Genomic DNA, 19,226 nt, shown 5'->3' with positions numbered 1-19,226 from the left:
TCCTCATATTTTTTACTCTTTTCCTAACACCTTTTCTTGCTTTATTTCATCTTCTTTTTTTTGTTTTTCTTTTTTTTCTTCTTCTTCTTCATACCTCTCACTCTCAGGTACTCCTTCCCATCCCTTCTTCTATATTATTCTCAAACCCACTTCATAAATTTTTATTTCTTTTTCTTCTTTTTTATATTTATATATATATATATATATATATATATATATATATTAATAACTACAATTTTATTTATATTATATCACTATTTCATATCATTTATTTATAAAAATTTATATTTCATAATTTATAATAACTGCTCTTTTTTTTAAAAGCCTCTTTTAAAAATTTAAAAATAATTTATTCTATAAAATAAATCAAATAAAACATTTATTAAGATAGTTTAATATAAATTAAAAAATTTATTAACAAGTGTCGGATAAAAAGTATATATTCATAATATTTTTTAATACTTTTGTTGTAAATAGTATCAATTTTTGTGTTTAAAGGTAAAGCTATATTTATATATAATATATAATGAGAGATCAGATTACACTATCTCTCTTCATATATATATATAGTACACTATCTCTCTCCATAGAGTATATGCAGATATTTATGAATATTTACTGAAAAAAATACAATTTAACTATAATTTTTATTGATTTTAACATTTTCATAAGAAAATAGGTTAAAGAGACCAAAACTAAAATTATTCAATTATTAATTTTGTACAATTACTCTACACAATTTTTAAATAATTTTATTTAAATATTTAAAATGCTTCAATCTCATAAGTCAAAATAAAAGATAATAAACTAAAACAATTTGATCTCATAAGTATAAACAAATTATTTAAATAAAAACATATAAGTAATTTTATTATAATGAGTATTTAACGAGTACGTTGGGTGGGTACCTTGATATTTAATGGTTATCGAATATACCTGTCTAAGTTATTTGCAAGTATCTATCTATCTTTAATCTGTCGCAAATTTTATCTTATCTGCGGATACTAGTATTTTTGTCATTCCTATTTAGAACACGAAATTATTTAAATATATATATTAATTGATAATAACTTTACATTATCAATAATAAACTGTGTTTATGATTTTATTCATATATATATATATATATTATTTTTATTTTAAATTTATTATATATTTTTACATATTTTTATAGATACACATACAAATAACATTTTTATGAATTATAAAATCCAAAAATGCAACCCGTGCAATCTCACGGGTACTTACTAGAAGTATATTATAAGTGTGTGTGTCCATTTTTTGGGTATAAAAATAAAAATGGCATTGTTGTCTTCATCTAATCTAAAGCTTAAGCTGTCAAAGGTGATTGCAAGCCGGCCATCCTGCAAATAAGGTGAGCATATCTGATCTCATCGTGAAAAATTGTTAAGAGTCTTTTATTTAGTTCCTGTAATTGTTAATGATTCTCCCTTTTGTTGAGCAATAACTTTGCAAATTTAGCTGCTTTCTTATTCTCTTGCCATCTATCTATGGTTATTTATTTCCTAGAGTTAGTGATAGTTGAAAATTTGATAGAGGTTGAGAGATGGCTGGTTGTGGCTTAAAACAAATTCAAGATGTTTATGGAAAGTTCTTCCTTTAAAGTGTGGTATGAATATATGGTGCCACCATTGTGATTAATTTGTGATAATATGTTTTGCTCACAAATAGATAGATGGCATTGATGTTTATGTGCTTGTAAAATTTGGAAGGGGGAGAATACCGAGTTATTGTAGTTTATGAAGGGAAATTGTTGCTGCCTCAGTGCCACATAGTTGTCTCAGTGGAAACACACTCTCAGCATGTGGCCATTTATGAGGGAGAATGCATATGATGTGTATAATCCAATCTGTTCGGTCATTATAAAGATGTTTACTGATTATATGTTGAATATTTATCTGATTGTTAGTTGAACTTTTCTGTGCATACTCCGTACCTTCCTTAGGTCCTAATCTTGAAACCTAATTAAGTCACGAAGTATACTCCAAAATCTTATTCCTTTCCATTCTGTTAAATTGGAGATTTATTCATCTGAAAAATAAAAATCCATGTTTAATTTATGCGAGCCTCACTGAATTCCTCACTTTGATCTGTAAAATGCAAATCCTTTTATCTTTGATCCCTCACCCTCCTTTTTTTCTGTTTCTTGGGGAACAAAATCTGTAACTTGTTTGCAACATGAGCATTTGTCATGAACACACGATCACCCCTTTCCTGAAGTTCAACATCTACAAAAAATTTATGTTTGAGCAGAATCCAATTGGTACTGAATTTGCATCTGAAGGCTTTCTTAGTATATGTTTATGCATGTTTTATGGATGATTCCAAATTGTTCCCAAGTTAATTTAATTGGGAAAAATGGGTTTTTAGTCAAATATGGTCAAGGTAATTTGGTTCTCAAACTTTATAAAAATGTGGACTTAGTCCCCCTCTCTAAGAATTCATCATGTTTTTTGAAGTTAGAAAGGACTAATCCATGTTTTGAAGTTTGAGGACAAAATTCATCATATGAAAGTCCAAGGACCTTGAGTACATTTGATTGAAAATATAGGGACTAAAAACACATTTTTCCCATTTTAATTTATGACACCAATTTCAGTCTTTTTTTGACTGAGTCTCTGCGCATTTCAAACTTAGTTGACAGGAGCCTGTGACTCCAGAAGCCAGCATTTCATTTATGATCATTGGTTGTTTACAACCCTGAAATGGATGTTGAAAAAGTGGTGCATACTGGAGGCTGCCACTGTAAGAGTGTAAGGTGGAAAGTGGTTGCTCCTTCGAGTGTTGTGGCATGGGATTGCAACTGCTCAACCTGCTACATGAGAGCCAATACTCATTTCATTGTACCAGCTAACAATTTTGAGCTTTTGGGAGATTCTGAGAAGTTTCTTACAACTTACACTTTCGGCACTCACACTGCAAAGCACACATTCTGTAAAATCTGTGGCATAACCTCATTCTATCGTCCACGCTCAAACCCAGATGGGGTTGCAGTTACATTCAGGTGTGTTGACCCGGGAACGTTGACACACGTTGAAATCAGGTATTTTGATGGGAAGAATTGGGACAGTGCATATACTCAGACAGGTATCTCTTCATATTCAAAGGTGGAGAAGTAACTCTCGTGACATTAAGTGGTGAAAAATATTGATCACTAGTAGTCCTTCATAAAGTTTTCATTCTCCAGAGACATTGTGTACTCTTGTGGAATGTTCACAGATAAATCTGACATCGTACAATGAGAAAAAATGTTCACAGCCAAAGTGTTTATTTGATTGATGTACTCTTGTTGTAGAATGTCTATGCTTCAAGTTCTAAGGTTTCAACTTGTATGTCAAATCTATGGTCTTTCATGATCATGAAACGTAAAAAATAAAAAGAGACAACTTCTGATATTGATGTTTGAGTTATACAAATGCAAATGAATTCATGAACAAAAGAAACATAGAACTGTAGTCCTCAATTTACACGACAATATAGTTCCTCAATATAAAAAAGCTTGCATCGGCCTAGGTTGTCAATTGTCACCAAGGAAAAGGTGTGTGTCCAACCCACCAAATTAAATTCAGAACTTTAACCAAAACATTTTAGCTTTGTCTGGCAAACTAACATCACAAGAAATGGCAGAACTTGAGTCCTTTGCTTTGGCATATGCTATCAGGGGGGTTAGATACATGGAAGGAATGTTACTCTACTATTTTCTTCTTGAAAAGCTGCATAATGAAGTGCATCGCTCATACTAGTGTACCTAAAGTATTTTGTTGCTGTAACTTTGAGAAACGGATCAGTATGCTGTTTAATTGGTTTGAACTCTGCTGCTCCATATTTGTGTGTATCTAACTTCTAGCCATTGTCCACAAGATCCTCTCTTCTTCCCCAGCAACTCAATCTCTTGAGACCTGTATTATTCTGCATAAAACCAAAGTGAGTTACAGTTACAATTAAGAATAAATAAAAAATCAACTCAAATTCAATGGGAATTAGCAACTAGCACAGTAGCACTACGTACTCTCCCTTAGTTACATAATGAGCTATATCTTCACCATATTGCTAGCAAATTATTTTTTTTAAGAATAAGCGACAAGATAGCTTATGTGAGAATACTAAACTAGTCATAAAATTGTTCCATACATATAGTTCGGTTCAATTTGTAAAAGCAATTTGGTTTGGTTTTTTATAGTACAGTGCAGTTAAGTTTCTTTTTTACATATCCCTACTTTTAATTTAACAGTTAGATTAATAAAACTTAATATATAAAAAGTTATTAAAGAGAATAAATATATATTATTTTTAATTTTTGTTTGAAGTATGAGTTTTTTTTCCCTAAATGTTATTTTTTTCTTCACAATTTCAAATCCATTCCTTACTATAGCCCCGTATAGTTTTTAGTAAATAATCATAAACGACTAATGAGTAAAAAAATAACATAAATTGTCTAAAAAACATACGTAATTGCTATGTTTTAGTTAGGTCGCTATATTGACTTCAGATAAAATATCTCAAAGTTATACATAGATGAAAATGTAAAGTTATCTTCATCTAATCTTAAAGCTGCCAAAAGTGTCTGCATACCAGCCACCCTACAAGTAAGGTAAGCACATCTGGCTTCCCATCTGATTCCATCAGATGAAAAATTGTTAAGAATCTTTTGATCTGTTTCTTGCATAGGTTTGTGCTATACTTGTTAACAATTCTCCCTTTTTTTGAGCAATAACTTTACAAACTTAGTTGCTTTGTTATTCTCTTGCATCTATCAATGTTTTCTTAGATAGTGTTGAAAATTTGGTAAGATTCTTGTAAATTTGATACAAGTGATGATGAGAGGGGCTTAAACAATTTCAAGATGCCACTCATGTTTATGGAAAGTTCTTCCTTTAAAGTGGTATCAGTATATGGTGCCAGGGTTGTGATTATTTTGTGATAACATGTTTGCTCACAAATAGATAGACATCATTGATGTTTTTGTGAATGTAAATTATGGAAGGGAGAAAACCAAAAGAAGTGAATGCTTAGTTTTTGTAGTTTCAAGCAAAAATATTGCTGGCTTGCTGCCTCAGTGGTTCAGTGCAATATAGTTATCTCAGTGAAACAAACTCACAGAGTCACAGTGCATGTCTGCATACATGATTATGTATTTTAATTTTCTTGAAGCTTTCTTAGTAGGATAGTTACCAAGCCAAGCCAGGGAATGCATGACTCATTTAAGAATATGATCACTTCACTGATTATAAGTTGAATTTTTATGTGCATACTCGGTACCTTCATTAGGTCCTCATCTTGAAACTTTATTGAGTCACACAAGTGTATACTCCAAAACATTATTCCTTCCCATTCTGTTAAATTGAGGATTTGTTCATCTCAAAAACAAAAATCCATGTTTATTTTATGCAAGCCTCTGAAATCACACTTTGATTTGCACAATACAAAATCCTTTTATCTGAGTCCTCACCCTCTCTTCTTTTTAACTATCTTTCTTGGCGAACAAAGTATATAATTTGTTAGCAACAACATATGAATATTTGTCATGAACTCACAATCACCCCTTTCTCGAGGTTCAATATCTATAAAATAATGTATTTTGAACAGAATCCATCTGTTACTGAGTTTGTATCTAAAGGCTTTCTTAGTATCTATTGTATAGATATGGTTCCAAATTGTTCCCCACTTAACTTTAATTTATGATATTTGTCCATGACAAACTATAGCTGACAAGAGCCAGTGACTCCAGAGGCCAAGATTCCGTTCGCGATTATTGGTTATTTAGAAGCCTGAAATGGATGCTGAAAAAGTGTGGCATACTGGAGGGTGCCATTGTAAGAGTGTAAGGAGGAAAGTGATTGCTCCTTCCAGTGTTGTTGCATGGGATTGCAACTGCCCAAACTGCTACATGAAAGTGATTGCTCCTTCCAGTGCTGTCAATTTTGAGCTTTTGGGAGATTCTCACAAGTTTCTTACAACTTACACTTTTGGCACTCACACTGCAAAGCACACATTCTGTAAAATCTGTGGCATAACCTCATTCTATTATCATCCACGCTCAAACACAGATGGGATTGCTGTTACATTTAAGGGTGTTGACCCTGGAACGTTGACACACGTTGAAATCAGGCATGCTGATGGGAAGAATTGGGAAAGGGCAGTTATTGAGACAGACATCGCTTCATATTCAAAGGTGCAGAAGTAACTCTCTTAACATCAAGGAGCAAAAAACAGTGATCACTAGCAGTCCTGCTTGAAGTTTTCATTCCGTAGATACATTGTATTTGCTACTGCAAATGGGAAAAGATAAATCTGACATTATGCAATAATGAAATGTTCCTAGGTTTTGGAATGTTTATGCTTCTAGTTATAAGGTTAAAATCAGTGTATATATTTCTTGTACTGTCAGTCAATTAGAAGTTTAACTTAAAATATTTAAAATAATTATTGCAATAGTCAACAAATTTACCGTTTATGACAATTATAATTAAATTCATTTAATAAGCAATGTTTCAACCGTGCATAATCACCTTTGTTTTATAAATAACACATGCAAAGAATTCATGAAGAACAGAAACATAGAACTGCTGTTGAATAAAACAGCAAGTATAACCTCAAAATGGATTGTCCACAACATGATAAATAAGATGAAAACCATATATATCAAGAAGAAAGTGGCATTTTGTGATCCGAGTTTTTAATTTCCCAAATTTTGTATTTTGTTGCAGCCTCTTCATTTTGATATAGTTAGAACTCTGTCAATATTTCTACCAAATTCTCAAATTTTCAAATGTAATATTGGACTAAAGGATTTCAAAGTTCCAACTCATTTCAATTTGTCACTTCTATCTTTCTGTCACAGTTTCCCCCTTCGGTAAACTAGTACGTCGAATTTACCTTGGGCTTAAACTTCATAGCAACAGTAAATAATTTGCAATAAGAATTTGACGATGCACTTTCCTGACTATGGAAAATTGATTAGACGAGTAAACCTTCACAATCAGTTGGATAACTCAAATTGTACATGGCAACAGTTCTAAAAAGTGGTGCTTCCACACCGCATATTACAAATGGAACAGATAAATCCTAGTTTTAATTTATTGGATACTTCCAACATCCAATAAGTTTTTGGCAAGCAATCTTGCATGGCCAGGAAGGGAAAAACGTGAATCTTCTTTATTGAAACCAAAAAATAAAAAATCCATGTTTCACTTCTTCAACAGCATGGCACTGCATTGTGCCATTATCTTTGATGCCCTTGTAATGGCATCAGTCATATAGAAATTCTCAACTACAGTCCCGAATGGGGTGGTGTCCACCTTCTCAGAGAAGGTTGGTCTGAGTGAAGATGGTAATGTGGCAGGCTCTCTCTCATCCATTTTCACAAGGTTTGGGGCTACAGTACTGATTCGAGCACGAACGGCCCCAATTGTATCATAGGGCAAACGCACTCCTGCCACCTCAGATAGAGCTCGAATTATCTTCCAATCATCTCTGGAGTCACCAACTGTTGGAACTGCAGGCAATGTTTGTTGTGAGAAACCATCGGTATTTTCATAGGTCCCTTCCTTCTCACTGAATGCTGCTGCTGGCAAAACAACATTTGCCCGATAAACACTCTTGTCACCGTGGTGACCTTGATAAACAACAAAAGCATCATCTGGGATCTTGTCTAAGTTAACATCATCAGCACCCATCAAATATACAAATTTTGCAGACTCAAGGCTTTTCTCAGATTGTGGAACAAGTCCAAGGTCAAGCGCAGCAGCCTGGGCAGCATGGAGAAGCAATACATTAAGGCCATTCCAGTCAGGTCTGACAACATTTGCTTTTTGTGCAATGGTTTCAACAGCAGCAAAAATTGCATCCTGATCCTTCCTCTCAAAAACCCCAGCACCGACAATGATAACAGGGTTTTTGGCATTTGAGAGTGTCTTGAAAAATGGGTGGCGACCCTCAGCAATTTCAAGGAGTGTTTGAGGGCCAGTACCAAGATGTTGGTGATCGTAGTTGAAATCAGTGGCAGGCCCAATGTACCCAACTTTGGCTTGGTTTGCTCTGACAGTTTTGCGTATTCTGGCATTAACCATGGCAGCTTCCACCCGTGGCTGCAAATTTGAGAATGAACGCATAAGATAATCAAAGACACCAGAAGCAACAAAAAAGTATGCATGCATAGAAGATCCCAGCCCTATATATAACTAGTAGATGAGCTCAGTCAAAAACACAAAATACTTCAAATTGTTGAATAACACAAGCTCCTCCATGTCATAAATTTTAAAAGCCCCAAAACAACAGTTATCAAAATAAAATCCAGTGCAGATACAGGATATTGCTAAACAATTTATTGATATGAAAATCCCATTTTCTACAGCCGCATGTCATTGTAAGACTTCAGACTGACCACTTATAGCTGTTGTCATCAGAGTATAAAGAGAGCTGAAGGTATCCGAGGGTAGTGGCAACAGAATAGAATAAAAACCTAGAATCCCTAATTTGTTAACAAGCCAAAAAAATAGGAAAAATCAAAACCATTAAATTTAAAAAATCAACAAAAAGTCATAAACCTTGTATAATACTTAAATTTACATAAGTGGATTGCTAAATAATTATGGGATGAAGTACTTAAAAAAATTATTTAGTCTAACACAGGAATCATTTGACCATCTGTAACATTAAAAAACATGCATATTATTAAAATACATTAGAGAGATAATGAGATATACCTGGGAGCCAACCAACAGGAACGCATCCGCTTTTTCAAGACCAGCAATGCTAGTATTCATAATATATCCTGATCTGAAATCAGCATTAGTATTTACACCAATGCCTTCACCCCATACATCATTTGACCCCATCCTATTTATGAAATCTTTTAGTGCAATCATGGACTCAGCATCAGAAAGTTTGCCAGCTATGCCAACAATTTCTTCCGGTTTGACTTGGTGGGCAACCTCTGCTACCACAGCAAGAGCATCACGCCAGTTAACAGGCTTAAAGCGTCCATCAGAACCACGAATCATGGGGTCATTTAACCTCTGCCTTTTCAAACCATCATAACAAAAGCGGGTTTTGTCTGAAATCCATTCTTCATTTATGTCCTGCAATGGGCAAGCAGAACAAGCTTTAAAAATAGCAAACTATGGAAAGAAGCCAACCTCTTCTCCCCCTAAGAAGATTTTTTTTTCTTTTCATTTTAGAAAAAGAGAGAGATCTTCCTATTGGTAATAGCTCTAAGTATACCCAAAAGCATAAAAACATCAAACAATTTGCCCAAATTAAGCATTATCAAGTCAATCCAGAAAATGAGAAACCCCTTGGTCCCAAAAGATCAATCCTTACAGGTACTCCTCACTAGTTGCTCATATAATTACAATGTGGATTCAATTAAAATACAGAATTGGATTCTCTCACGTGAGCTTTTCGCATGAACTATTATTATGGAGGAAGGCACAAAAGTATTTGTAGCACAATTTGTGGGGCCGTATACAGTAGATGTGGGACTCTGTACAGCCTTCTCCCTCTCTCCACATGATCCTATCTTGTGACAAATTAAAATGATAGGATCTCAATCACTGTAAACATAAATTAACATTTTATAACAATATAGTCAAGGCATACTCTATGACTCATGGTCAATGGCCCAAACACACTTAAAACCTAATTACATTCCCTCCAACAACCCTCTCCCAAAAAAATAAGAGTAAAAATATCATCATGTATTCAGTTACAAATAATCTGAATAACCACTCAGAGTGATTTATTTGAGCCCATAAGGTCATAATTTTTTAGCCAACCTGGTCCTTGTTGTCAGTTTTCTTTTTTATTCTTCTTTAATTTTCAAATCCACATCATTGTAATTATTTCAACTAACAGAAAGTAATATTGAAATTAAGATAAAAAAATATATCATCAATTTTAAGTACTACATGTATAGTTCCTTTAACCATGTGTAATGTGTTTCAGAGGCTGCTGGTAAAGAAAGTTTGAAAATCATCTTGCTTATGCCATAAAAGTAACTGTCATACAACAACAAAAGCCTTATTCCACCAGGGACGAAAAGTAGTAACTGTCATAACACAATGAAAAAAAATCTACAGCCAAATAAATAGATCAAGGCCAAAATTCATCAGAATACTGTTTTGGTAAAGCATCAATTCCTATTAAGTTTTAGATCAACTTAGTGAACAAAAATTCATTTTCCAAACAAACTCATACCATAAAAACAAGGGAGAAGTACTTCTTAAGCACCAGCAACAATGGGACTACACTTTTTCTTGCAGAAATTAAATCATTTTAAAAACCACAAAGAAAATTGAAGCCTCAGCAATCACAAACAGTTCAACAAAACATTTCCATGGGAACCTAACCTCATTTAAACGAGGAACAATGCGCATCACTTCAGGTCCTCTGCTATCAATTCGAATATTGGATCCAACTGCATCAGTAACATCAATGGTCTCTGTGCCCTTCAACTCCCAATTCCGGGCTTTAAATGCAAAAGGTTTTGACGTGAGAGCTCCCACGGGACAGATATCTATGACATTTCCAGAAAGCTCACTTGTCAAAAGTTTTTCAACATATGTTCCAATCTCCTCTCCACTGCCACGACCTAACATGCCAAGATCCTGAACCCCAGCAACCTCTGTTGCAAATCTAACACACCTGTTGAAAGAAAGAAACATTCCACCAGAGCCCTTTCAGGCACTCAGATTAAAGTATTTAATAATTTTTTAGAAGAAATAAGTCATAATATGATTTCCAATGTGTAACATGTTTAATAAAATCTGCATTCACAATAATCAGATTTACAGGGAAAAAAATAAAGTTTAGTCCAATATTGACCTTGTACATTGAATGCACCGAGTCATCACAGTCTTCACCAGAGGTCCAAGATTTTTATCTACCACAGATCTCTTCACTTCAGTGAACCGCCCACGATCAGAGCCAAATGCCATTGACTGATCCTGAAGATCACATTCCCCACCCTGATCACAAATTGGGCAATCTAATGGATGATTCATCAATAAAAACTCCATCACTCCTTCTCGAGCCTTCTTTGCCACAGGTGTGTCAGTCTTAATTTTCATCCCTAAAGATGAGCATCTCATTAGATTACATCTTTAACAAGAATCATAGCAACAACTGGTTAAAAACCTCATTAAAACAAAATCCAAGGATGCTTATCTGTTTTTGTGTGCAAATGAGTGCATATGAATACTACATGAGTATAAAAGTAAGATCTTGTAGAAAAACGAAGATACCATCAGCAAAACCAACTGACAAATCATAATTTTATCTCAAAATGTCTCCATAATTTAAAAAATAATAATTTATAGTGCAAATAGAAAAAAAAGGAGAAGAAACCTAAAAATAATGAAAAAATGCAAACTATTTTACATAAAAACTGCAAAATTAGCAATGAACCAAACATAACAGATTACACTATCAACTATCATCCGATCACAAAAATTGCCATGCATGATAGGTCTATTGACATTTACAATAACTACCTTAAAAGTCATCAACAACAACAACAACAACAACAACGCCTTATCCCACTAGGTGGGGTCGGCTACATGGATCAACTTCCGCCATAATGTTCTATCAAGTACCATACTTCTATCCAAACCATTAATTTCGAGATCCTTTTTGATAACCTCTCTTATAGTCTTTTTGGGTCTTCCTCTGCCTCGAATTGTTTGTCTTCTCTCCATCTGGTCTACTCTCCTCACTACAGAGTCTACCGGTCTTCTCTCTACATGCCCAAACCACCTAAGTCTATTTTCCACCACCTTAAAAGTCATCATATCATGATTTCAGATTGGTTGACAGACCCAAAAAAAATTTAGACAAACAGTGCATAGAAATTAAACTCTATTACAGAACACATAAATGCCATCTGGGCAACTTAATGATGTATTAAAATCAAATATAACTCATTGAATTTCACTAGCATCACCATTATCCACAAACTACAATGTGCCAATAACACAAACCAATCAAATCTCACAACTATTCCAACAAACTAGAAATTTGAGACTGAACATAACAGGAAGAAACCAGAAAGTCATCAACTAAGTTCGATAATGTCCATCTAAAATCCTATCTATGCTATATGGAAACCAAACAAAGAACAATTCATCAAATTAATCAAATTAAAACAAATGCAGAATCCTTCTAATCACCAACAATATCAAACTCTAACGAATTAAATGTCCATCTAAAATCTATGCAGTGGAAACCAAACAAAGAACAATTCATCAAATTAATCAAACTAAAACAAATCAGAGTATGCAGAATCACTCTAAACACCAACAACATCAAACTCTAACGAACTAAATCGTCATCATATCAGATGATCACAAAACAGACACCAAAATCAGGAAATTGAAGAGGCTAACCAGGGAGAGCGGGCATGGCGCAAGAGGCGACAGGTTTGGGCGATTTCTCGACCTCGACGAGGCACATGCGGCAGTTTCCGGCGATGGAGAGTCTGCTGTGGTAGCAGAACCTCGGGATGTCGACGCCGGCGACCTCGCAGGCCTGAAGAACGGTCATTCCTTTCGGGATTTTCACGGGGTAGCCATCCACGAACACCTCGATGGCGTCCTCGGGGTTCGAGAAGTGGACGCGGGCGCCGGCGAGCGGAGTCCGCGGCGGGAGATCGGGCGCCGGCGGCTGCTCCGGCTGTGCGGCGCTGGCTTCGGGATTCTGAAGCTCAGGCTTGGAGACGATGGTTCGGAGGAGAAAAGTGGTAGGGTTTTGGGAACCGAGGAGGAGCCTTGAGGTGGGTCTTATGGCCTTCGAAGCTAACAAACCCAACCCCATTTTTTCTTCTGCTTCTTGTTTTTGTTCTTCCGATTCGCTCTCTGTTTGCTTTCGATAGATTGTGACTTTTTTTGGAGTGGGATTTGGAGATGCAACACGCGAAGGTCGCAGATCGTTGAAGGAATCTTTCGGTTTTTGAAGCTGCGATGTAAGAGTGTGTCTGTGTGTTGGGTGAAGAAGAAAATGGTCTTTCAGATATGGGTGGGTGGGTGGGTGGGTGGGTGGGTGATTCGACCAGCGATTTGGGTTTGACCCGACCTGATGCTTCTAATAAATAGTTGAAAATGAATGACAATTGCTTTGAGGCCTTTCCATTTCAATGTTGGAAAATGGGTATTTAAATTCTGAACTTCCCATACTTATCGTGTACTTCTCATGAATGTGTGAAAAGATTAAAATATCTTAATACCTCCCTTAGACTAATCATAGTCTTAAGACCTGCGATAACACCTTCCTCACAAGCATACTTGCACCGTAACGACACCTTCTTTACCCGTGACGATTGTGACCTCGTCCAGCACATCACGCCACCTACTTCACCATCCCACAACGATGGCGACCTCATCCTCCACGCACAAACCCCTGCACCCTCCTCACTACACTACACCACCACCACCTTAGATGAGTTTCAAGTTATCGTGTCAGGAAGGGTATATGTTGTGAAACAATAAATTTGGAATGACCATTCCATAAGTAAATTTTGACTTACTGAAAGGTTATTTTGAGAATAGTTTTAGAGCACTTTATTTCATAATGGTCATTCCAAAAGGTAATTTTTACCTTTCGAAATAGTTTTTTTGGGAATAGTTTAGAACACTTATTGTTATGATGGAAGATAATTTTACCTTTTGGAATGATCATTTTGGAATAGTTTTGGATCACTTATTTCTATTTTGAAATAGTCATTCCGAAAGGTAAAAATTAGCTTCTAGAATGGTTATGTATCATCCTATTCCAGAATGACCATTTTGAAAGTTATTTTTCACCTCTAGATTAACCATTCTGGAATAGAAATAAGTGCTCCAAAACTATTCCAGAATGACCATTCTAAAATAAAAGTTCTTAGTGAAAAGGGTTATTTTTGTCCATATACATAAAATGGTTGGTTGAGGATTCAAATGCCTGGAAAAATGAAGTTACTAGATTTCTTTGGAAATGCCCATTTTCAGTTTTGAGTGTTGAGTTTTAGTTTTGAAATAACAGACTTAAAACAAACCAAAAACTAAGACCCCATTTGGGGTGGTTTTCTGTTTCCAATTTTGAAATTATTAAAAATTAAACCCAGTTTCAGTTTTGAGTGTTGAGTTTTAGTTTTGAATTTTTAGAAGCTGTTGTAAGTTCCTCATCGTTGCTACTTCGTGAAACCCATCTCCACCGTCCTCAACTCGTTTTCCTTCAAGAAGCCCTAACAGCCTCTGCCGCTGCAGCATCAAGTCTACCAGCCCTTCTGCCCTCCCCCGATGCCCCTTCCCTCCCAATTCGGCATCCTCAAAATCATTGGCCGAATTGACATCCTCGCCAACCGCTTGAGCTCTGGTACGAGTACACGCCCTTAATCACTTCCCTAATCCGTGAAGGCTTCTCCCCTTTGAGAATCGAAGAAACCACTGGCATCTCTGGCGTCGAGCAAAACTGACTCATCGTCAGTGCACAGGTCCACAACTCCCTCATCCACTCTAAGGCTGACCCCGACCTCCTCGTCGCCTTCGAGACCGGTGACACCCTCTACTTCGACACATATATAAATAAATAAATATATAAATATATTGGTAAACAAATTCACGCGGGTAAAAGGTTCACATTCACTTCATTATTATCAAATATAACTTATTAAAAATATATTTGGCTCAAAACAAGGCCGTCAAAATTTATAAAATATTTTGTTAAATCAGTGAGGTAAAATAAAATAGACTAACATCATGCAATTAATATAAAAACCTATACCCCAATGTCACATCCTATCAGAGCATTGTGTCCCGACGTCCTTCAGCACAAGGTTCCTTAAAGCAATTCACGTAGTCATCTGCTCCCTTGAACACAAAGTTCAAGATCATCACAGGATCCAAACACAAACAACACGCAGGAAGTGAGTTATCACATTCCTAACTAATAGAGAAACAAGACAACTAGATGTACATATCATATAAATGAGAGACAACTTACTTAAACATAACTCACGTAATTCCACCACTTTATCATTTAAAATTCATTTTTCGATCTTCAATCACATTACACAAGAATCACACACTCCGATCAAGACATAATAACACATCAATTTCATAATAAACAATTAGCAAGCATTATGCAACAATTATGCTAAGACTTAAACCTATATGCAATGTGGTACCATGTCAGTGAAAAACTACCCTAGGACGCTTAGGAGTGCATAACAAGACACATCACAAAATGAGTATGTCAGATTACTCTTACTAAGTAAAATCATAGGGAGACTAGTTAGGGTCGCGCTATTTTGCAAAAATGCTCCAACCATGTGGGATCAGCTCATGCTTAAAGGAATACTCAAACCGGGTGTATTTACCCCCAAGGCCTACACTCTGAAGAGTCTGTCAAGGCCTCTCCCTCCTGATTCAGGTCCAACCCCTAAAACAATTTTTGCATGTAGACATTACTCATGAATTATACAATACCCACAACCTCACACTCGTGTTTTAAACACGTACAATACATTGCGCTACAATTTAACACTGGTTCCTAAATAAGAAACCTACACTTTTTCTTTAACACAACGCATCAACACTTTTCTCAAGATAAACACTGGTCGGGTTATTGTACAATTCACAGCTTACAACACAAGTAATGTCACATAAAGTGTTAACCACACACTTATTCACAACCAAAACTCATATTCACAATTTCACATCTCATAATGTCATAATCCACCATCACATGTTTACATATGTTTCGCAAATTAACACATGTTCAACTTTGCACTTATACTGAATCTCAAAGTAACATATTATTCCACAATTCATCACATATTACATTCGTAGACACTGCTCATGAATTATACAATACTCATGACCTCTCACTCGTGTTTCAAACACGTTTAACACATTGCGTTACAATTTAACACTGGTTCCTAAATAGGAAAACCTACACTTTCTCTTTAACACTGCGCATAAACATCTTTCTCAATATCAACACTGGTCGGGTTATTGTATAATTCACAGCTCACAACATAAGTATTGTCACATCAAATGTTAAAACACACTTATTCACAACCAAATATCATGTCCACAATTTAACATCTCATAATGTCACAATCAATCATTTCATGTTTATATGTATCTCGTAAATTGACACGTTCCACTTTGTACTACTCAATCTCCATAATAATATTACAATGTCATTATAATAATTTATTACACCTCATAACTCATATACACATCACACAATAATCATATTTGCATGACACAATATATATAGTAAATCAAGCTACATTATTTTTAATCAAAAGAATTTTTATAACAATTAATTTAATATTACATCAAAAGAAATTGCTACTAGACATTAACCTTACAACTTTCTTTAATTTATTATTTTAGCATTACAATAAATATATACACATAACATGTTGATCATCATCGTGGAAAAATTAGAATAAGACAATAATTTGTATAAAATAAGTCATTGAATAATATTATTTAGAGTATAATTCACGTTAATAAAAAGAACTCAATTTTTTTAAGAGTTCACACTCAATACAAGAACACATCAATTTCATAATAATTTCTCGCTAGGACATCAACTGGTTCTTCAAACATATATAATTCACAATTATAATTATAAGGATAGAATCAAAAATTGCAAAAACACCCAAAAACCCATTCCAATTGATACTCTGAAGATCCCTACACATGTTCTCACTAATCCCCAATTGTAAATAACTCATCCCTTACCTCGATGTAGTCACTCAAGTGTTCCCCGTTATCAATTGTGATGTTTCTGGTGCTCTCTAAAGCTCCTCATCCGGTTGCTCTGTTAGGATTCCCAAACGTTAGAGAAAAAGAGAAGAGACTGAAGCCTCTATTCCATGGTCCTACGTGTGATGCATCTTTGTCCCTCCGTAGACATTATTTTGCAAATCCCAATGGTGAAGACGTGCGGAAATGAATATTGAACCACATATAAAACTTTCACAACAATCCAACGGTTAACAAATCCGTCATCGTAGTTTTACTGAGACAATTTTGTGTTTCTATGGGAAAAGAAAAAGCTACGATGCAAAGGGTATTCCTCTCATCTCCAACATCTTTTCGTTATTCCCAATCGTGAGAATGCTCGGAATTGAGTTGAGAACATGATGCTTAAATTTTACGACGATCCAACGGTAAATGTGTCCGAGATCATCATTTTTTCTGGGATAGGTTTGGTGGTATGTGGAAAAAGAGAGGGTTTTGGGAAGATGAGAGGGGAAAACGAAATTGAGAGGAAGAGGAGGCGTAGAAGATATCGTTAGTCTGAACACTAACCTAACATGTCGTTATTTATAGCTAGGGTACTCACAACCTATCATTTACTCTATTTATTTATTTTATAAAAAGAAACTTTATTTTATTCTCTATCAAATGAATAAATAAAATATCCTTTTTATTTTCTCTCAAACAAATTATTTTAATTAATAAAGTTATTTCTCCTTATTTATTTAATTATAAAAACCTCATCATTTTTCTAAAACTTTATTTATTTATAAATAACAATCCTTTTTGAATTAGCTTACAAAAAAATGGTATGTTACACCAAGCTTCTCTATGAGATCCATTTCCTCAGTGCCTCACAATTGCACACTTCCTCATCGAGAATCGCCGCAATGGGAAGGCCGCGTAGGAGCTAGCACATTCTATGAAGGATTTCCTGAGCCAGCGCAAGGATAAAGGATTAGGGATTGGTGAAGAGGGAAATACGGTGGATGCAAGGGGTGTTGCACGTGTTTCGGTGGTGCGAGGCTGAGGATTAGGGAGGTGGCAGAGGCAAGTTCGATTATGGTGTTGTCGGTCTCCGCAGAGGAGGATGATGTAAACCCATTTGCACAAGGGTTGAGGATGGATCTTTAAAGGTTTTTTTTTCTTGTATGAAATTTAGAAAAATGGAATGGATAAGGAGAATGAAGAAGGTGGTTGGAAGAATCGCTCCTCCGGAATTGGTGTCACACACAAGGTTGTGTTCCTTGATAAACCAATTTCTTGAATCACTTGAGTAACTAAGGAGATTTACTCTCATACTTTAGAAGGTGATTAAAACTCAATTCAATGTTTGTTTTCTTATTAGAAAATGTGCAGCCCATAAATATGAATGACATCAAGTTGGTTACACAAGTGAGAAGATAAAATGATCACCAATAACAACAATTGATGGTGTCATTAAACCTAGAATTAATAACAACAATTGATGGTGTCATTATACCTAATTAAAACTGGAATTAAGACACAAAAACATATGGAAAATTGTGCAACTCCTTGGTCAGCCAAGAGGCAGCCACAATCCTAGAGTTTTCACCTTATTAAACCTTAATTTCTTTAAATTAAAACAAGCCCATGGGTGGTGCAAATCCAAAGAGAATTGACAGCCACTTTAACACAAGTTTGAGCCTTTATTTCAACTAACAAAATGCTAATAAAATCACTCAACAAAAGTGACACCCTGTACTCTTCTTGGAACATGGTGCAATTGACAATCCGAAGCTTCTCCAATTGTAACCTAGGTTTAAATTCAAATAGCATGATTAACACTTGTTGAAGAGCTTCTTTGACCTTCTTTGTTCTAACCCTTGTCATAGGTCCTCCAAGTCCTTCTAAAGGTTCCTTATCCTTATTTCTTGCCTTGTCCTCATCAGAGGAGAAGTAGATTTTGCTAGTCTTTGTGGCAGATGAGAGACGAACAATAGAGTAAAGGGAGAGGTAATTGAGGTAGAAGTAGAGGTTAGGATAAACCAACAACTAAAATCTATAAACCTATTTTTATTGTTTTTAAAAAAAGTTCAAATTTGATTTGAAAAGAAGAAAAAAATTCAACTCAACTATTTTAGCCGAACATGTTTCAATTTTCAAATTGTATTTTAAAACTGAAAACCGCAAACTTACAACCACCTTTGAACGAGGTCTAACGTTTATATTTTAATAAATAATATATGCATTGATTTGGGATCATTATGTAATACGTGTAAAATATTTACTATTATTTTTATTGATGACTAATACTATCTTTGGTCTTTTATATATATATATATATATATAAGAAATGAATATTTAATACATCACACATCAAAACAAGTAAAAATGATTTAATTGGTTAATTTTAAGTAAGTAGAGTTTTATTTCTATAGACTATTGTACTCAACTTGATAACCATGTTTCAAAACAAAAACATACATGTCA

The 19,226-nt window shown here is 34.9% G+C and overlaps 2 protein-coding genes and 1 pseudogene across 2 annotated transcripts; 2 read left to right on the top strand and 1 right to left on the bottom strand.

Moving 5' to 3' along the window:
• The first annotated feature begins 1,293 nt into the window (after positions 1-1,293).
• On the top strand, positions 1,294-3,418 carry LOC114381158 (centromere protein V-like). The gene is made up of 2 exons (XM_028340345.1): positions 1,294-1,375; positions 2,659-3,418. Exon 2 carries the CDS (start codon positions 2,727-2,729, stop codon positions 3,138-3,140), a length of 414 nt encoding a protein of 137 aa, XP_028196146.1. The 5' UTR covers positions 1,294-1,375; positions 2,659-2,726; the 3' UTR covers positions 3,141-3,418.
• LOC114381159 lies at positions 1,295-6,453 on the top strand (annotated as a pseudogene).
• A 490-nt stretch (positions 6,454-6,943) lies between these two features.
• Positions 6,944-13,109, bottom strand: LOC114380824 (NADH dehydrogenase [ubiquinone] iron-sulfur protein 1, mitochondrial-like). Its single transcript, XM_028339889.1, has 5 exons — positions 12,405-13,109; positions 10,846-11,092; positions 10,371-10,665; positions 8,727-9,101; positions 6,944-8,108 (listed from the first exon to the last, which is right to left on the bottom strand). Exons 1-5 carry the CDS (start codon positions 12,829-12,831, stop codon positions 7,209-7,211), a joined length of 2,244 nt encoding a protein of 747 aa, XP_028195690.1. The 5' UTR covers positions 12,832-13,109; the 3' UTR covers positions 6,944-7,208.
• Positions 13,110-19,226: the final 6,117 nt, after the last annotated feature.

Source organism: Glycine soja, chromosome 13 (genome assembly GCF_004193775.1).
Source record: "Glycine soja cultivar W05 chromosome 13, ASM419377v2, whole genome shotgun sequence".
NCBI classification, from domain to species: Eukaryota; Viridiplantae; Streptophyta; class Magnoliopsida; order Fabales; family Fabaceae; genus Glycine; species Glycine soja.
The sequence above is the reverse complement of the archived record's forward strand: the minus strand, read 5'-3'. Positions and strand labels throughout refer to the sequence as shown.